Raw genomic sequence first — 16191 nt, forward strand, 5'->3', positions numbered from 1 at the left:
ATTCCACCTCTGGCGTTTTATCCTACGGAAACCGGCTGACAAAGGGCCATACTTGTATTACATGCAGAATGTTCAATCAGCTTTAAATTTTTTTTTTATTTTTTATTTTTTGTAGAGACAGTTTCACTTTATCGCTCTCGGTAGAGTGCCCTGGCGTCACACAGCTCACAGCAACCTCCAACTCCTGGGCTTAGGCTATTCTCCTGTCTCAGCCTCCCAAGTAGCTGGGACTACAGGTGCCTGCCACAATGCCCGGCTATTTTTTTTTTTTTTTTGTGGTTTTTTGGCCGGGGCTGGGTTTGAAGCCGCCACCTCCGGCATATGGGACCGGCACCCTACTCCTTGAGCCACAGGCGCCGCCCACGCCCGGCTATTTTTTTGTTGCAGTTTGGCCGGGGCTGGGTTTGAACCCGCCACCTTGGTATATGGGGCTGGTGCCCTGCTCACTGAGCCACAGGCGCCGCCCAATCAGCTTTACTTTAAAAACTGAAAATCCAGGGCCAGGCGCGGTGGCTCACGCCTGTAATCCCAGCGCTCTGGGAGGCCAAGGCAGGTGGACAGCCTGAGACCATCTCAAAAAAAAAAAAAGAAAACCTGAAAATCCAGAAACAACCAAGTGCCCACCACAGGGTTCCGGCGTTATCACACCTGGGGTGCCAGGTGCGTTATTGGCCACGAGTGAACCGGAGTGCAGGTCACACCGCACTCGGTCCAGCCCGGCGGCTAGCTTGTGGCGGGGGGGTTGTGTCTCAGACTCACTGTTTTAATTCCCTCCTTTTTCTGATTTTGTCTACGCTGAGAAAAAATAACTTAAACTCCAAACCTTCCCATTTCTGCTCTTAACTCCCCTCTGAATGCTGCTTTAAAATATTACTTGCAAATTTAAATGTTTGGTAAAATATGTAGCGCTCTACTCAAAAAGCAACTTTTAAAAAGCCTAGCAACAAAGAACGTGCCTCGGAGAAGCGGCCCTTCGTTCCTCGTCTGTTCTCCGCGCCCCCCCCCCGGGCAGGGCCCGGCAGGTGCAGCCCCCGCCCGGCTGCCTACCTGAGCCCGCGCCCCGGGGCAGACGGCCCGGCCGCCCTCGGCCTCGCTCGCGGTCACCCACGCGGCCTGCGGGCCTCTGCACGGCGCTCGGCGGGGGCGGAGCCTGTGGGCGCGCGGCTCGGAGGTCGTCGGCCGCGGGGCCGCGGAGGGTAGCACAGGAGCCCACGGCGCTGGAGCGGCCCCCGGGTGGCGGGAGCAGACGACTCACCTCCCGCGGGGCGGACCCCGTTGGGGTGCGCGGGGCGCCCGCGGGGCCGGTGGTGACGCGCCTGAAGCAGCGGCGAGCTCCTCGCCTCCCCGCGGGCGCCCCGCTCCTTAGTCCCCTGGACGCGCTGCTGAGCGCGGCGCCCCCCGCGGCCGGCGTTGGTACCGTCCTGACTGGTCAATCACGGAGTCCGGCGCCCCCCTGCGGCCGGTGTTGGTACCCTCGGACTTGTTCGCCGGGCAGGGGACACGCGGCACCCGGGGGCCAGCGTTGGTATCCTCCGGACCGTTCCACCGCAGCCGAAGGGAAGGGGAACAGAGATTTGAGCCTGGCGCCTCCCGTGGCCGGCGGTAGCATCCTCCGGGAAGGTCTGGTTGCTGCCGAACCACAGAACCTCTTTTCAGCCCGCGTTTGTACCTTTCGGGTAGTTCCACCACGGCTGGGCGGGGGAACACGGTACTGCTGAACTACAGAGGCCCCCCCGAACCGAAGTTGGCATCTCCTGGACCATTCCACTGAGGCGGAAAAGGGAGACGTTTTGCTGTTGAACTACCCCCCGCCTCGCCGCCGAACTTGGCATCTCCAGGCCGTTCCACCTCGGAGGGGCAGGTGGACATTGTACTCTCTTGCGGTATTTCACTGCGGCCAGCCAGAGGGACATTGTATTGATGAACTACAGCGCCCGCAGCCAAAGTTGGCATTCCCTCGGGACGTTCCATCGCAACTGGGAGGGGGACGTTATAGCTGCTGAACTACGGCGCCCCCCACTCCGCAGCCGAAGTTGGCATCTCCTGGGCCATTCCACCGCAGCCGGGCAGGGGTAAATCATGCTTCTGAGGTACAGCGACCTCTGTGGCTGGAATCAGCGCCTTCCGGACAGGTCTATCACGGCCGAGAGCGTAAACCACAGCGCCCCCCCCGCGCGGCTGTCTCTGGCATCTCCTGGGCCGTTCCACTGAAGCCAGGCCGTGGGGGAACCATGTGGCATCCCGAGCGGGGCTGAACGGTCTGCAGAGGCGCTGGCCTCTAAGACCCCAAGGCTCTACGCCCGACTGTTGGCTTTAAAGAACAGAAAATTCGGGCGGCGCCTGTGGCTCAGGGAGTGGGGCGCCGGCCCCATATACCGAGGGTGGCGGGTTCGAACCCAGCCCCGGCCAAACTGCAACCAAAAAATAGCTGGGCATTGTGGCGGGCGCCTGTGGTCCCAGCTGCTCGGGAGGCTGAGGCAAGAGAATCGCTTAAGCCCAAGAGCTGGAGGTTGCTGTGAGCCGTGTGACGCCAGGCACTCTACCGAGGGCAGTAAAGTGAGACTCTGCCTCTACAAAAAAAAAAAAAAAGAACAGAAAATCCACCGAATGGGTCTAACATAAAAGACAAGGAGATGATCACTGCGCCCGGGAGTGTCTGGTGTACCTGGGCAAGTCGCTTCAGGGGGCGGGGCCTGCGCGGGCCGAGGCCACGCTCCGGAGCGCTGATTGGCTGAACAGTGCGGCGCTCTGGGGCGGGGAGCATGGGTCCTCCAGGCACCGGCGCCCCGGAAGCACCTGAGCTGGGGACGGGGGCGGTTCCGTCTCTGATTACTTCTACCCCAGGTCGTGGGGGTCAAGATTACAGATGGAGAAGGCTTAAGTTTTGTTAAACCTAATTTCTTTACTTTTTTTCAAATTCATGAAGTTTCTCCTTCAGCTCCTGGCAAGGCAGACAACGACGCCCCTTTCTGGGTCCCCCGGAGTGTCTCGGGTGGGATCGTCTCGGAGGAGTGGGGTGGGGGGAGGCCTTTTCCATTTGGGCCAAAACACGGGAAATTTAGGAATGAGAGGAAGTGAAACTGGGACTCGCACGCGCGCAGGACACCAGACTCGTTGGCAAGTGAGTCGTAACCAAATAATTCAAAAAGTAAATTTGTAAAAACTGTTCTCAAGTTTTCCCAGTGAGGTCTTGTAACTGCCTTTCCGTCCTTCTGAGACTGCGATGGCGGATGGGAGCCTCTTTCCTGGTGGGTCACTGCTGAAGGACATTAAGCTGTGCTCAGGTACAGCGAGGTGGGGCAGGTCGGGGGCAGCCCAGCACAGGGCACTTGGATGATGCCCCTTCACACAGGAAGGTTTCTAAGATTGAGGCCATGAAGACAGCAAGCATGGTGCAGCCCGGGGCTTGGGCCACACGCAAAGCCGCATGGGGCTGTGACAGGGAGATGTCGCAGGCCCCATCTGGCCCTCCCCGTTTGTGCTCCCCAAGGCGAGGAAGGTTGTGGGCTTTGATGTCAACAGTTTTGCCCAGGCCAGTGAGGAAGGGACGCTTGGGTCTGGCCAAAGAGGGCAGCTGGGGGAGGAGCAGATACAGGGTGGTAGGGGTGTTAGTCCCCTTTCTCTTGGCCTGGCAAAGCCCCAGGTTCCTGTGTACCTAGTTAGGGCGACTTGGGCCAGATGTAGAGAGGCTGATGTGCCAACGTCTGTGGGACCCAGATGCCCCGCCTGCTCCTGCCCCAGTCACTTGGGCTAGCATGCACCCTCCTAGCCTGCCTGGCAGTGGGGGTCCAGGGACTCAACACCCTTTGGTCTCAAGGCCCTTCTGGGGGCCAACAAAACCCAAGTCGATGACACTCCAGTCTCAGGTCTGGGGCTGTCCCTGTCCAGACTGCGGGCTCTTCCCCTCCCTGAAGAGGAGAGAGTTGTGCCCCGGCCCAGAACCCATGCAGTGTTTCTCTAGGGAGGACGCCCAGCCAAGCCCAGCACCCCAAGGAGCCACTAGTAAGGCTGAGCAAGCATTTTGGGGACAGGATGCAATGTGAAGGGGAGGCATGTGAAGGCAGGCAGCCTGGAAGACCTCCCACCCCCCAGAGCTTCCAGGCTGATGACAAAGAGCCAGAAGAAAATTGTTAATGACCCAGCATTTTTTACAAGTCTGTTTATTGAAAGGATCTGAAAATAGTAGTAAGGCTTTCAACATTTAACAAATTTTCAAGATATTAACAATATGAAACATTAAGATTCACTTCAAAAATCCAGAATTGTCTAGATCATTCCAATCTCATGCTGCTTTAGGACAAAATTTAACATTTGCTTTTTGTTTAGATAAGGGACTAGAATTGCAAATACCACTGTCTTTGGGCCTAAAGCTGAGACTAGGGCCCCTTACCCTCAGCCTGTGGGTGGCAGGTGGAGGTCCTGCTGGCACTCAAGAGTCATGGGCAGACTCAGGACACTGGGGGGCCCTTTTGCCACTTCAGTGTTGCCCAGAATCACACTCAGAGTCTTCAGATGCTCAACTTCATCGATGCCGAGGGCCTGAGCTGCACCTCATGAAAGGGTCTTCATTCTCCTGTTCTCAACCACTGAGTGATGAGAAGAGTGACTTCTTGAGCAAACCTCTAAAAGCAGCTACTCAAAAACAGCCTCCTGTGTTTGGGACTCCCGCTGGATAGTGCCCAGGGTGCTGCTCCCATATGGATACCACACCCCAGGCACCACACCATGCTCTCAAGAAACTCCTGGTTCTCTGCAGGGGGCTCACAGGAGTACCTCACTGTTTTGTCTCAAAATTCTCATTGCAGTTGTCCGGCTCAAACAGCTCTCTCCTGGACCATCAGGGCTGTGCGAGGCTGGACAGCGCCACGCAGGACACAGTGTAAACATCAGCAGGGTCTTCACAAAAGTGTGTACAAGAAAATATGTACGTAAGCACTTCAGAAAGTTTGTAAGAATCTCTGAAAAGTATATGTAGGATTTAAAACATCTTCCTGGGAGCTGAAGCTGTGTGAGGAATGTGTGTCAGCCCAGGATGCCTGACAGCCCTCTGGGGATGCTGGGCCACACAGCAGCTCTGGGAGGGGACCAGAGGCCTCTCTCTGGCTCAGTGCTGGGGAGTCCGGCAAGACTTGGTGCTGACCTGAGCAGGGAGGGCGGGGGCAGGGGCGCACCCAGCCCTCTCCAGAAACCAGGGCAAAGCCAGCCTGCCTTGCAGTGGGCACCCAGACCCCTCTGGGCTGCGGCTTGCCTAAGCTCCTCCCCAGAAGAGCTTCAGGAAGTGCAGGCCCAAGGGCAGAAGCATTGCAGCTGAAGAAGATTCTTGGCGGAGACATTTATTTTCAACATCAAAGGACAGATCAAGTCTTCCTGACCTTCTGATTCAGTAGACTGACTTGTGGAATCACAGAGCCCGGGGGGTGGGAGGTAGGGGATAGGCAGCCAGCACCAAGACCAGCAGGGGGCCTTGTGCAGACAGTCCTCAGCCGGGTTCTCACTTTGCTCCATTGGAAATGCAAAAAAGTCAGATTTAAAACATTAAAAGAAAAACAGCTGATCTGGTCAACAAAGGCAGACGCAGGCTTTTCCCAACGACAGACAGAGGTGGCTGGTGACCAATGGCGACAGACAGACGTGTTCACACGCACACACAGGTTGGTCTGTCCCCGAGGATGAACGGGAAGGCAGGAAGGGGAACGCAGACCTGGGAGGTTCTGGGCTCTGGCCAGTGTGCCCAGCTCACACACCCACCTCGCCCTCCTCCTCCTCGGGGAAGTGGGCCTGCTTCTTGCGCACATTCCAGTGCAGGCACTGCGCCAGGCTCTCAAACCAGTCGCTCACAGGGTCTCGCACGCAGATGGAGGGCAGCGGGTAGCAAGAGGTAGTGATGCTGATGCTGTGGCCAAGAGGAAGTGACATAGCCAGATGAGCCACATCTGCAGCAGTGATCTAGCCCAGGCAAAGATCCCTCCTGGTGGCCCAGCCCCAGGTCTCAGACACCCGCCGCCCCCCTCCCTTCAGGCCAGGCAAACACTCCCCTGAAGGAGTTCTCAGTGGTGATGGGACAGCCACAAGCCCATGTCCCTCAGCCCACCCCCCTCCTGGGAGAGGCCACAGCCCTGATGTTGGACAGCACACCAGGCCGTGGAGGGGACAGTCTAGGAAGTTGACGCACATTGTCCACGGCTTGTGTGAGCAGCAGGTGTGGCGAGGGTGAAGGACCATGGACCCACTATAGCCGAGTATAGCCAGCCCCAGGCAGCCGCCACAGCTGTGTGCTGGGGCGATGTGCTGGGCCTGGCTGGGACTGGTCCTGTCCCCTGACTGGGCTGGCAGACCCAGGATGAACTATGCTCAGCCTCTAGCACTCCAGAGGACCACACTGGGCAGGCAGCGTGTACACGAGGCGGAAGCAGCACCAGGCCCGGCAAGCACCCGTACCTGTCTCCATGGCTGATCTCCTGTCTCTTCCGGCCGTCAAAGGACACCCACGCTGTGTTCCGTGCTTCTGGTGACAGCATGATCTGAGGGTTCAAGTAGGGACAGGTGTGGGCCCTGGGGAGGTTGCACCTCAGGGCCCCATGGATGCTCACTGGAGCCCATGCTAGGCAGCTCCAACCTCACTCTGGGACTGGTGAGAGCTCACAGGCACTGCCCCAGCTCATGGCCCATGCAGAGACTGACTAAAGGTGGGCAACCCTTGCTGACCGAGCCGGGGCCCTCGGCTGGCAGATCTCAGGCACTCATTGAAGCAGGGATCCCAGCAGGGGGTGAAGGGAGACAGCTACAGGATTGAGGCTGCATGTGAGGCAGAGCCAGCGGGTCAGCAGCAGCCTTTCCCTGGCATGGGGTCAAGTGACTCACAGACTGGAAAAGGTGGAAAGGCGTTGGCTCTGACCTTCAGCTCAACCCCTGCGGGGACCACGATGGGCCGGAAGGATAGCGAGTGGGGGCAGATGGGTGTGATCATGATAGCTGGCACGTTGGGGTGGATCATAGAGGCCCCGGCTGCGGCTGCATACGCCGTGCTGCCCGTCGGGGTGGACACGATCACTCCTGATGGGAACAGGGCACAGGCGTCACTCCCGCTGTGCGGGGTGCCTGGGGCCCCAGGGCGGGTAACGGGCCTTACCGTCGCCCTGCACTGTGGTGATGAGGTGTCCGTCCAGGTAGACGTCCACGTTGGACAGGTACGAGGAGGGGCCCCTGTCAATCACCACCTCGTTCAGGACCTGGAGAGGTGGCCAGGGGTTCAGCTGTCACAGGCACCCAGTGCTGAGTCCCCTGGTTCTCTGGGAGGGCTTTGTCCTCCCAAGGCTGTAGATGGGGGCTCCCATACAGGGTGCAGACCTGGCACCCCGAGGGCAGGCCATATCGCCCACCTGGTACTGCATGGCCTGCTGCCCGGCCTCCGCGTCCAGGCCCGCAGTGGGTGTGCTGTTCTCACTGAGCCCGTTGTGGATGGGCACCTTCCTGGCCCTGGGCTCCTTCACCACCCTGACCTTCAGCCGGCTCCGAAGGACAACAGCTGCATTCCCTGGGGGCCAGTGGGGGTCAGAAGGGACCTCAGGGACATCAGTGGGGGTCAAGAGGCCCTTTCTCCCCCAAGATGAAAGCAACACTTCCCTGCCTTTCATAAAAAGTGGTTTACTCCCACCCGACTCAGGGCAGCTTTAGCCCATGTCAGTAAAAAATGTTCAAACCATTCAAAATTTACAAATCTCTAAATCTTGAAACTTTTAAATGTTGCTTTATGCATCATTAAATAAAAGAGCAACCCCATATGTAGACATGTGTAGAGCTACTTGTGGGTTCTAGAACATTCCAACTCACCCTCTATCACCTGGGTAACTTGAGACTGAAAGTCCTCAAAGTTGAATGGTGTCAGGAAGCCCAGGGAGCCGAGGTGGAAGGCCATGACCGGAGGCACACTGCCCTGTGGGCCAGGGGCATTCAGCACCATGCAGTCCCTTTGAAACCACCCAAGCTATCAGCAGCACCAGGGCACTTGGGAAAGGGCCTGTCCATGAGGACTCAGCTCTGTGAAGCACCCGACCCTCCAGGAGGGGGCTGGGCACACTGAGCAAGCACAGGGCCAGTGTGAGCACCATGGAGAGATGGAGGGACCCACAGGTGGAGAGCCACGTTCCCAGGGAAGGCCAGTGGGGAGCTGACGAGAGACAGGATTAGTGAGCGCACTAGCTGGTCAGGGAGGACAGTCAGAGCTGGGGCCGGGGAAGCTGATCTCCACAGATCTTCCTGCCAGCAGGCTCTGTGCGGGAGACTGGCAGGGTCCAAGGAGGGTGGCCAGGGTAGTTCTGGCTGTGCAGCCCTGGGGTGGAGAGGGTGGGCTGGGCTGGCCTGAGGGCCACACCCTCCAAGGACCCCACCACCCCTCACTCTCACTGCTGTCTGGGGCTTCCACACCTGGCCCCCCATGGAGCTGGCTGGGCCCTACCCAACAGCTGTAGTGCCACCCGGTGTCCCCTCTACCCAGCCAGGGCACCAGTACTCCCTCGGGACATCACCATCTATGGAGTTGCAGCCACCTGCTCAGGAAGGCCTCTAGGCCATGGATATTCCTGCCCAGCCCCAGCAGCCCCACCCATACCTCTGCCAGCCCTGGTGTGAAAAAGCCCAGCCTGTCATGGCTTCTGAGCACCAGGCACCTTGCCTGGTGTGATGAACAGATAAATTTCTATGAGTGCTGAACTGAAAGCCACCCGCTGACACAGAGCATCCCACCTCCCTCAGTCCTCTCTGTGCAGGCTGGGCCGTGGGAGCGGGACAGGGACCCATGCTTCTCAGTGCCTTAGCACTTGGTGCCTGGGACGTGACTACTTATGCCTCAAAGGGGGGAGGTCTCACCTGGAACAGAGAGGATGCATACAGCAGGGTCCCGTCCCCTCCCAGGCAGATGATGAGGTCTATCTGATTGGAAATGTCATCATAATCTGGACACATAAAAACAAATCCAAAGAACAGCCATCAGTGCAGCTCCTCCCCACCACAGCACACAGTATGGCAGAAGTGGACACTACGGAAGTAGAAGCTTCCGTCAAGGACAGGGAGCTACTGTGCATGGCTGAAGATAACCCACCTTCTCGGAAAGTGCAGAATTTCTTCTTCACTGCCCCAAAGTTTTCATCACTCACGATGGCAGGGTCTTCCAGCACCTTCTTTTCCACATACACAACCATGTTGCTCTCCTGAAAGCGAGTGTGCGTGTGACTGGCAGACCCCAATGCTGCCCCATCACGTTGCTCTTCCAAAAGGCTCGCTCCTTTAGGCCTCAGCATTTGGGGCAAGGGTGAGAATGGCTGCTCAACCCTGGCCGGGAAGCCGTCCAGCCCTGTCTCTTTCCCTGTAGGCTTGTCTTGCTGAGACTCTCACCCAGTGGCTTCAGAATAAGGGCTCCAGGTTAAAGATTCAACTCCCACATTCCCAGTGAAACTCAATCATAGCGGGTGGAGGGGTTTTATAAGGATGGCAGCAGCCAAGGGCTCTACCCTCAGGCACTGACAGAGGCTGCTATGGGCGGGTGGCCCCCTGGAGGGCTCACTCTGCCCTGCCACTGAGGGTGTAGCCCCGAGGCCCTTGCCCTCACCAGAGGTGGCCCTTCGACCTCAGCTTTCCCGACCTCCATAACCATGAGCCAATAAAAGTCCATCCACCACCAATGAGACTGTCCATGGAGGTCACAGCAGCTCCCCCTGGCTCAGGCCCCAGCTAGGACATGCCCAGGCCTGGTCTCTGTGCAATGACTGGGTGAGCCCACCCTTCTGCCCACCGGCCGTCCTGGCCCCCTGGCTGCCCCTTGCCTCCATGAGGTATGTGCAGAGCTCCTTGAACGGCTGCAGCAGGCTGGCATCACGGACCTTCTTGACCACCAGAACGCTCTTTGGAGACTTGCTCCACGCCAGCCGCTGGCTTGCAGGGTCCTGAATGTGCCTTTGGGGGAGGAGAAGAGAGTTCACACCAGCAGGGAACTTTCTTTTGAGGAAGAAGGCACACAACTTAAGACAGGAAAATAAAATCCTTAAAAATGTGTGTCCCATTCCTGGACAAACACATTCAACAGTGGTTCTACCAGGGCTCAAGTCCAATCGGCAGCCCCTGCAAGCAAGCACTGGGGCCCCAGGGCTATGAAAAGTCCCAGTCGGGGCGGCGCCTGTGGCTCAGTGAGTAGGGCGCCGGACCCATATACCGAGGGTGGCGGGTTCAGACCCGGTCCCGGCCAAACTGCAACAACAAAAAAAAAAGCCGGGCGTTGTGGCGGGCGCCTGTGGTCCCAGCTACTCGGGAGGCTGAGGCAGGAGAATCGCCTGGGCCCTGGAGTTGGAGGTTGCTGTGAGCTGTGTGACGCCATGGCACTCTACCAAGGGTGATAAGGTGAGACTCTGTCTCTACAAAAAAAAAAAAAAAAAAAAAAAGAAAAGTCCCAGTCATGGGTGCAGGGCCAGGGTCTCAGCTGCTGGGACCATGGACGGCAGCAGAGACTGTGAGGACAACTGAGAAGGCCAAAGCCATGGACAGCAGCAGAGATTGTGAGGACAACTGAGAAGGCCAAGGCCATGGACAGCAGCAGAGATTGTGAGGACAACTGAGAAGGCCAAGGCCAGGCTCTCGGCTTGGGCCATCCCACGCCCATTGAGAGTACCATACTCCCCAAAAAACCCAAATCAGCCAGCTTAAAGATGGTCTCCGGGGCCCATCTGCCAGGGTCCCTGAGGACAAAAAGCTCTGCCTCGAACAGGTGGGGTTACCTCATGACATCCCTGTGTGAGCACAGATTACCCTTGATTTCATAATAAAAACCACTGGTTTAAACATCAGTGGAGGTGGTGGCAGTGTCCATAGTTCAGTGGGTAGGGTGCCAACCACATACATCGAGGCTGGTCGGTTTGAGCCCAGCCTGGGCCAGCTAGCAACAATGACAACTACAACAAAAAAATAGTCAGGTTCTATACCGGGCACCTGTAGTCCCAGCTACTTAGGAGGCTGAAGCAAGAGAATCGCTTGGGCCCAAGAGTTTGAGGTGACTGTGAGCTAGGATGCCATGCACTCTACCAAGGATAACAAAAAAAGACTCTGTCTCAAAAAATAAAATAAAGTAAAATAAAATAATAAAAATCAGTGGAGTCCTGCCGAGAATAGCGGCCCTGCAAGCTTCCACAGCCCCTGATGTGGTCCCCAGCACTGAGAGGGGCAGGCTCAGACCCCCACTGCCATGGCAGGAGCTGTGCTGTGGGCCAGTGCTGCTCCAAAGGCAGGGCCCCACCCAGCTGTGACCCCTCTCTCTGAAAGTTACGGAAAACATCCCACCTGGCCCAGAACAACTTGGGCGGCTGCAACCACTGCTCAGCCATCCTTGGCCCCACTGGGCCAGTTCTGGAAGCCACAGCACAAGCAGCGGTCTGAGTCCCCATGGAGAAACCCGAGCCAGGTCACACCTGGGGAAAGGGCCACTTTCCTGAGAACCTGACTGTCCCGCCACAAGTCCATGTGTGATACAAACTGCAGAGAGCCACAGTGGGAGCATGGGCCTCACCTGCACCACCAACCCGGAGGCTGGTCCCAGCACTCACCCTTTCCAGAGTGTCTGGGAGGTGACACCCATGACACTCTATGAGCTCATCACGTGTGGCACATGGGGCGGCCTCCACCTCCTGGGAAGCAGCTGGTACGTCCACAGCACTGTGGTCACACTTCACCCAGTGACGCGACAGTGTGTACGGCAGCTCTGCCCACCAGCACTCTCCCATCATGTATTTAAACTATAAACCTAACTTTGCATCCTCAAAACTGAAAGCAAAGCATAATTGTAGAGTGGTTAACGGTGTTACAAAAACTAGGTTAAAGAGCTTCCTAAAATTATCAACATCAAACAGGGCAGCCTTCCTGTGTATATCACCCCCCTGCCTGCCTGCCCACCCAAGACACAGTCCTCAGGATCCTTTCAACATCCAAGAATCCAAACTCCAACCACCTGCTCTTTCCTGAGCTCAGCCCCAGCTCCCTGGCCATCCAGCCCCTCTGGCTCCTGGAGTCAGCTTGGCCCGGGGTAGGGGATGTTCTCAGGCCACAGCCAGGCAGCAGGAGCACACCCAAGCGCAGGCAGCCTGCAACCCCAGTGGCCAGGTCAGACAGTGAAGCCCTGCCCAGCACACAGCTCACCCAGTCTCCTTCCTAAGAGTCAGTGCTAACTGGCACTGAGGCTCAGCTGTTGCTGGCCGGAGCCACTGGAGTGCCTGGGTCTGTGCACCAGCCCCTCCGAGTGACTAGAAACCAGTTCCTCAATTTTCTTTTTTTTTTTTTTTCGTAGAGACAGAGTCTCATTTTATGGCCCTCAGTAGAGTACCGTGGCCTCACATAGCTCACAGCAACCTCCAACTCCTGGGCTTAAGCGATTCTCTTGCCTCAGCCTCCCGAGTAGCTGGGACTACAGGCGCCCGCCACAACGCTCGGCTATTTTTTGGTTGCAGTTTGGCTGGGGCCGGGTTCGAACCCGCCACCCTCGGCATATGGGGCCGGCGCCCTACCAACTGAGCCACAGGCGCCGCCCAGTTCCTCAATTTTCTGAGTCACCTTTAAGCGGGACGCTGACCTCTCCAAGCCCCTGGGCTGTGGGTACAGATGGCCCAGCTCCCCTGGGATGACTCAGGGTGAGATTCTGTGTACCAAGCCAGGGATGTCTGCTGGCCAAGGAGGTGACCTCCATGAATCGTCAGACACTGGCAACTCCACACATCTCAAGTGACAGTTAATGTTCACAGTAACATCACAGACAGTAGGAAGTCCGAGTCCCTAGTGGTCACCTCCCTCCTAAAACCTTCAGAGTGAGTATCAGGGAGGTGTTGAGTCCATATAAAGCTCCTCCCAGCCTGAGGCCCTCGGAGAGGTGGCACACTGTAGTGAGCAACAGAGTCCTGCCCCAGGTGAGTTCCCAGAGACACAGAGCCCAACGCTGGACAAGCTCCCAACTCAGGGCAGGAAAAGTCACCTGTCCCTAAGCACTATGCCCACCTCACTCCCCTCCTGCTGCAGCTGCCTGGCCTGGGTGAGCAGCCCCAAGAGCACGCAGCCCACAAACACTCCTCAGATAGTGTCCGGGGCTGGCCCTGAGGAACTGATGGCCGATAAAGGCTAGGGAGCTGGAGAGGCCACTTCAAGGTAGCTCTTTTTATTTTTTTTAGAGACAGAGTCTTACTTTATTGTCCTCAGTAGAGTGCTATGGCATCACAGCTCACAGCAACCTCTAACTCCTAGGCTTAGGCAATTCTCTTGCCTCAGCCTCCTGAGTAGCTGGGACTAAAGGCGCCCGCTAGAACACTCGGCTATTTTTTTGTTGCAGTTTGGCTGGGGCCAGGTTCGAATCATCCACCCTCGGTATATGGGGCCAGCACCCTACCCACTGAGCCACAGACGCCACCCCAAGGTAGCTCTTAAGTGAGATGTGGATGTGGAGGGAGCAGCTGGGCCAAGACCAGGAAGTACAGGGTGGGGCCCCAGGGACAGGCAGGAGAGGCAGGGAGAGGCAGAAAAGTGGCTGAGACCCTGGTTGTGGGGACCTTGGCCAATGAGACTACCGAGTAGAGAAGGAACAATGTGGCCCTGGTGGGTGGTCAGGAGTCTGCTGGAAAAGGGACACCCGGCTACTGAGCAACTGTCTATGTAGATATTTTTGGGTTAAAGTAATGAAATCTGTGGATGTACAGGATTGGGGAAAGCAGAAAGGGGTCAGGATGCCCCACTTGGCAGCAGCAAGACCCGATGTGCCAGATGCCGGCACCGGGCCCCATTGCTTAGGGCATAGCTGCTCCTCAGACCGCTGGGGCCGGTGGGACCGGCACTGTTACTGCTCACGCACGTGACCCCCAGCAAAGTGCTCGTCACCCATGGGCCAGAACATCAGAACCCTGCTGTGGCTCAGGTCTCGGCCCCACCTACATTCGGTGCCTACCGGTCACAGGAGCAGTCAGACCGGCCTTTCCACTGACTCACTGGCCTTATTCTTTTCATCTAACAATCCAACACCCCCAGAGTTACTGACACCCTGAAGGACCACGCTGAGTATGTGACACCTGCATGGGACCCGTCCTTCACAGGATGTGGAACGCAGGACCCCTCAGCACGAGATGTGCGGCATGTTCTGCACACAGGCTGAGCGGCGACACCTGCTCCCCAGAAAGAATAGTAGATTTCTCTGGAGATGAGCAGCAGGTGTGAAAGAAAACCCTCAGCGTTAAGGTAGATTCCAACTCTCTAAACACAGAGCACGATTGTTAGGTGACCATATTGTTTTTGTTTCTCAGAAAGCACAGAACATGTTAACAAAGTGTTTACCCTTTTGGAACTATCAAATGCGAAAAAGAAGTTGGACTAATGGAGAGTTATTAAAGATTAAGATTACAATGAAATAACACTAATTATTAATTTTAAAAAAGTTTTAGGAATGTGATGCCAATGCTCCCCCTCAAAGGCAAACTCTGAGGCCAGACAAGGGGCTACAGAAACACCAGCCTCTGAGGTGCTCTGTGAAAACTGTCAGCAAGCCGAGTATCTTTTAAGCAGGTAAAATCAGATTTTAAAAAAAGCTAATTAATATTCTTGTTTTTTGGAATAAAAGAGAAACATGTTTGGTCCATCAAATGTATTAGATTCTAACAGTTTTCCCCTATTTACTGTTAGAAACAGTAACTCTATTTCACAATGATGGCCCGTGGCTGCAACAGGGTCCTTAGGCTGCCTGGTGTCCACTGGCCACAACTCCTGGCTTATCTGTCATCTACTTGTTCAAAGCCCTGGAGAAACCCCAGAGGGAGACTCCCTGCTTAGAGGCCTGAGCTCAGTGGGGTCCAGCCAAGATGGCTTTATTTTTGTTTCTTGAGACAGCGTCTCACTCTGTCACCCTGGATAGAGTGCTGTGGTGTCATAGCTCACAGAAACTTTCAATTTCTGGGCTCAAGAAGATCCTCCTGCCTCAGCCTCCCACATCGCTGGGACTATAGGTGCCTACCACAACACCTGGCTATTTTTTTAGAGACGGGGTCTCACTTTTTTTTTTTTTTTTTTGAGATACAGTCTCAAGCTGTTGCCCTGGTTAGGGTGCCACGGCATCATAGCTCACAACCACCTCCAACTCTGGGGCTCAAACAATCTTTTTACTTCAGCTTTTCTATTTTTAGTAGAGACAGGCTCTCACTCTTGCGCAGGCTGGTCTAGAATTCCAGAGCTCAAACAGTCCACCCACTTCGGCCTCCCAGAATGCTGGGCTGTGAGGTGTGAATCACTGCACGGGCCCATGTGGCTTTTTGTTGAAATGAGTAAGTGCAAGCTTCTGACCTCTGAGCCCTGACCCTGGGTGTCAGAGTGTCTTCCCCGCTCACCCGTGGCCCCAGCACCTACATGATGGTCTGAGGGTTCTGCAGCACGCAGGCCTTTGGTCCAAAGGTGGTCACTGGGCAGGGCCCGTGCAGAGAGCGTGTCCTCCTGTGGGGAGAAGGCACACACAGCTGTCAAGGCCAAAAAGGACATATGTGGTGACAGATACATTGCACCAGGCTTTAAAAGACATGTGCAGCCTGAATGACGTCAACCCCGCTGTCTGTCACCACCACACCATAGTCCCAGAGAAGTCTGCCATGACTGAGCATTGCCCTGGAGCATCACGTGCTGCCCAAGGGTCTCGTGATGACACTGGGCGCAGAATCGCACCTGCCTAGAGATGCTCCTCAGGACTTAGGCCCAGACCAGAGGCACCACTGAGACAGGCAGACATCCTGGGGGCCTGGGAACGCGGGCTCCTGCAAGTCTCCCAGAGCCGGTCTCTGGGTCTGTATTTGGGAACCAAGACCTTAGAAACCATCTCTAACTAATCTTGATTAAAATTCTAACAAAAACGTTCACTCTGAGTTATATATGTCGACAAAATACCTTGAATAGCCCAACTTTTCCAATAATTTAAGAGCCACAAGCAAATCACCAGGTCAGGCCTGCAGTACATGCCCAGGGACGACACCGTCAGGGCCCAGCCATGGGCTGAGGCAGCACCAGGACACCCCCTCACTCCATATGCCCGGGGGACCACAACATCAGGGTTCAGCGACAGGCTGAGGCAGCACTGGGATGTCCCTTGTTCTGTGTGCTAGGATGTTAGCCCAGGCCCTTGGCCAGCCTCTGAGGCCTGCTAGT

General features: G+C 56.4%; 2 protein-coding genes across 5 annotated transcripts in view; both read right to left on the minus strand.

The window, feature by feature from the left end:
- The window catches only part of SLC35E2B (solute carrier family 35 member E2B), a 32677-nt gene extending 31320 nt beyond the window's left edge, over positions 1 to 1357 (minus strand). Inside the window, exon 1 of the mRNA XM_053575415.1 lies at positions 1048 to 1357. The gene's annotated coding sequence lies outside the window, so the exon portion shown is untranslated. The remainder of the gene's footprint in view (positions 1 to 1047) is intronic.
- Positions 1358 to 4141: 2784 nt separating this feature from the next.
- Positions 4142 to 16191, minus strand: part of NADK (NAD kinase) — a 28471-nt gene continuing 16421 nt past the window's right edge. For 3 of the 4 annotated variants that reach the window (XM_053575406.1, XM_053575407.1, XM_053575405.1), the window contains exons 3-12: positions 15406 to 15489; positions 9819 to 9948; positions 9098 to 9206; positions 8866 to 8951; positions 7831 to 7933; positions 7380 to 7534; positions 7130 to 7229; positions 6896 to 7053; positions 6439 to 6521; positions 4142 to 5893 (exon numbers count right to left, since the gene is read on the minus strand). In XM_053575406.1, coding sequence (XP_053431381.1) covers positions 5737 to 5893; positions 6439 to 6521; positions 6896 to 7053; positions 7130 to 7229; positions 7380 to 7534; positions 7831 to 7933; positions 8866 to 8951; positions 9098 to 9206; positions 9819 to 9948; positions 15406 to 15489 — 1165 coding nt within the window. In that variant the 3' untranslated portion in view covers positions 4142 to 5736. Of the gene's footprint in view, positions 5894 to 6438; positions 6522 to 6861; positions 7054 to 7129; positions 7230 to 7379; positions 7535 to 7830; positions 7934 to 8865; positions 8952 to 9097; positions 9207 to 9818; positions 9949 to 15405; positions 15490 to 16191 lie in introns of all 4 variants that reach the window. The other variant, XM_053575408.1, reaches the window with a different exon arrangement.

The sequence above is a fragment of the Nycticebus coucang genome, chromosome 22 (genome assembly GCF_027406575.1).
Source record: "Nycticebus coucang isolate mNycCou1 chromosome 22, mNycCou1.pri, whole genome shotgun sequence".
NCBI classification, from domain to species: domain Eukaryota; kingdom Metazoa; phylum Chordata; class Mammalia; order Primates; family Lorisidae; genus Nycticebus; species Nycticebus coucang.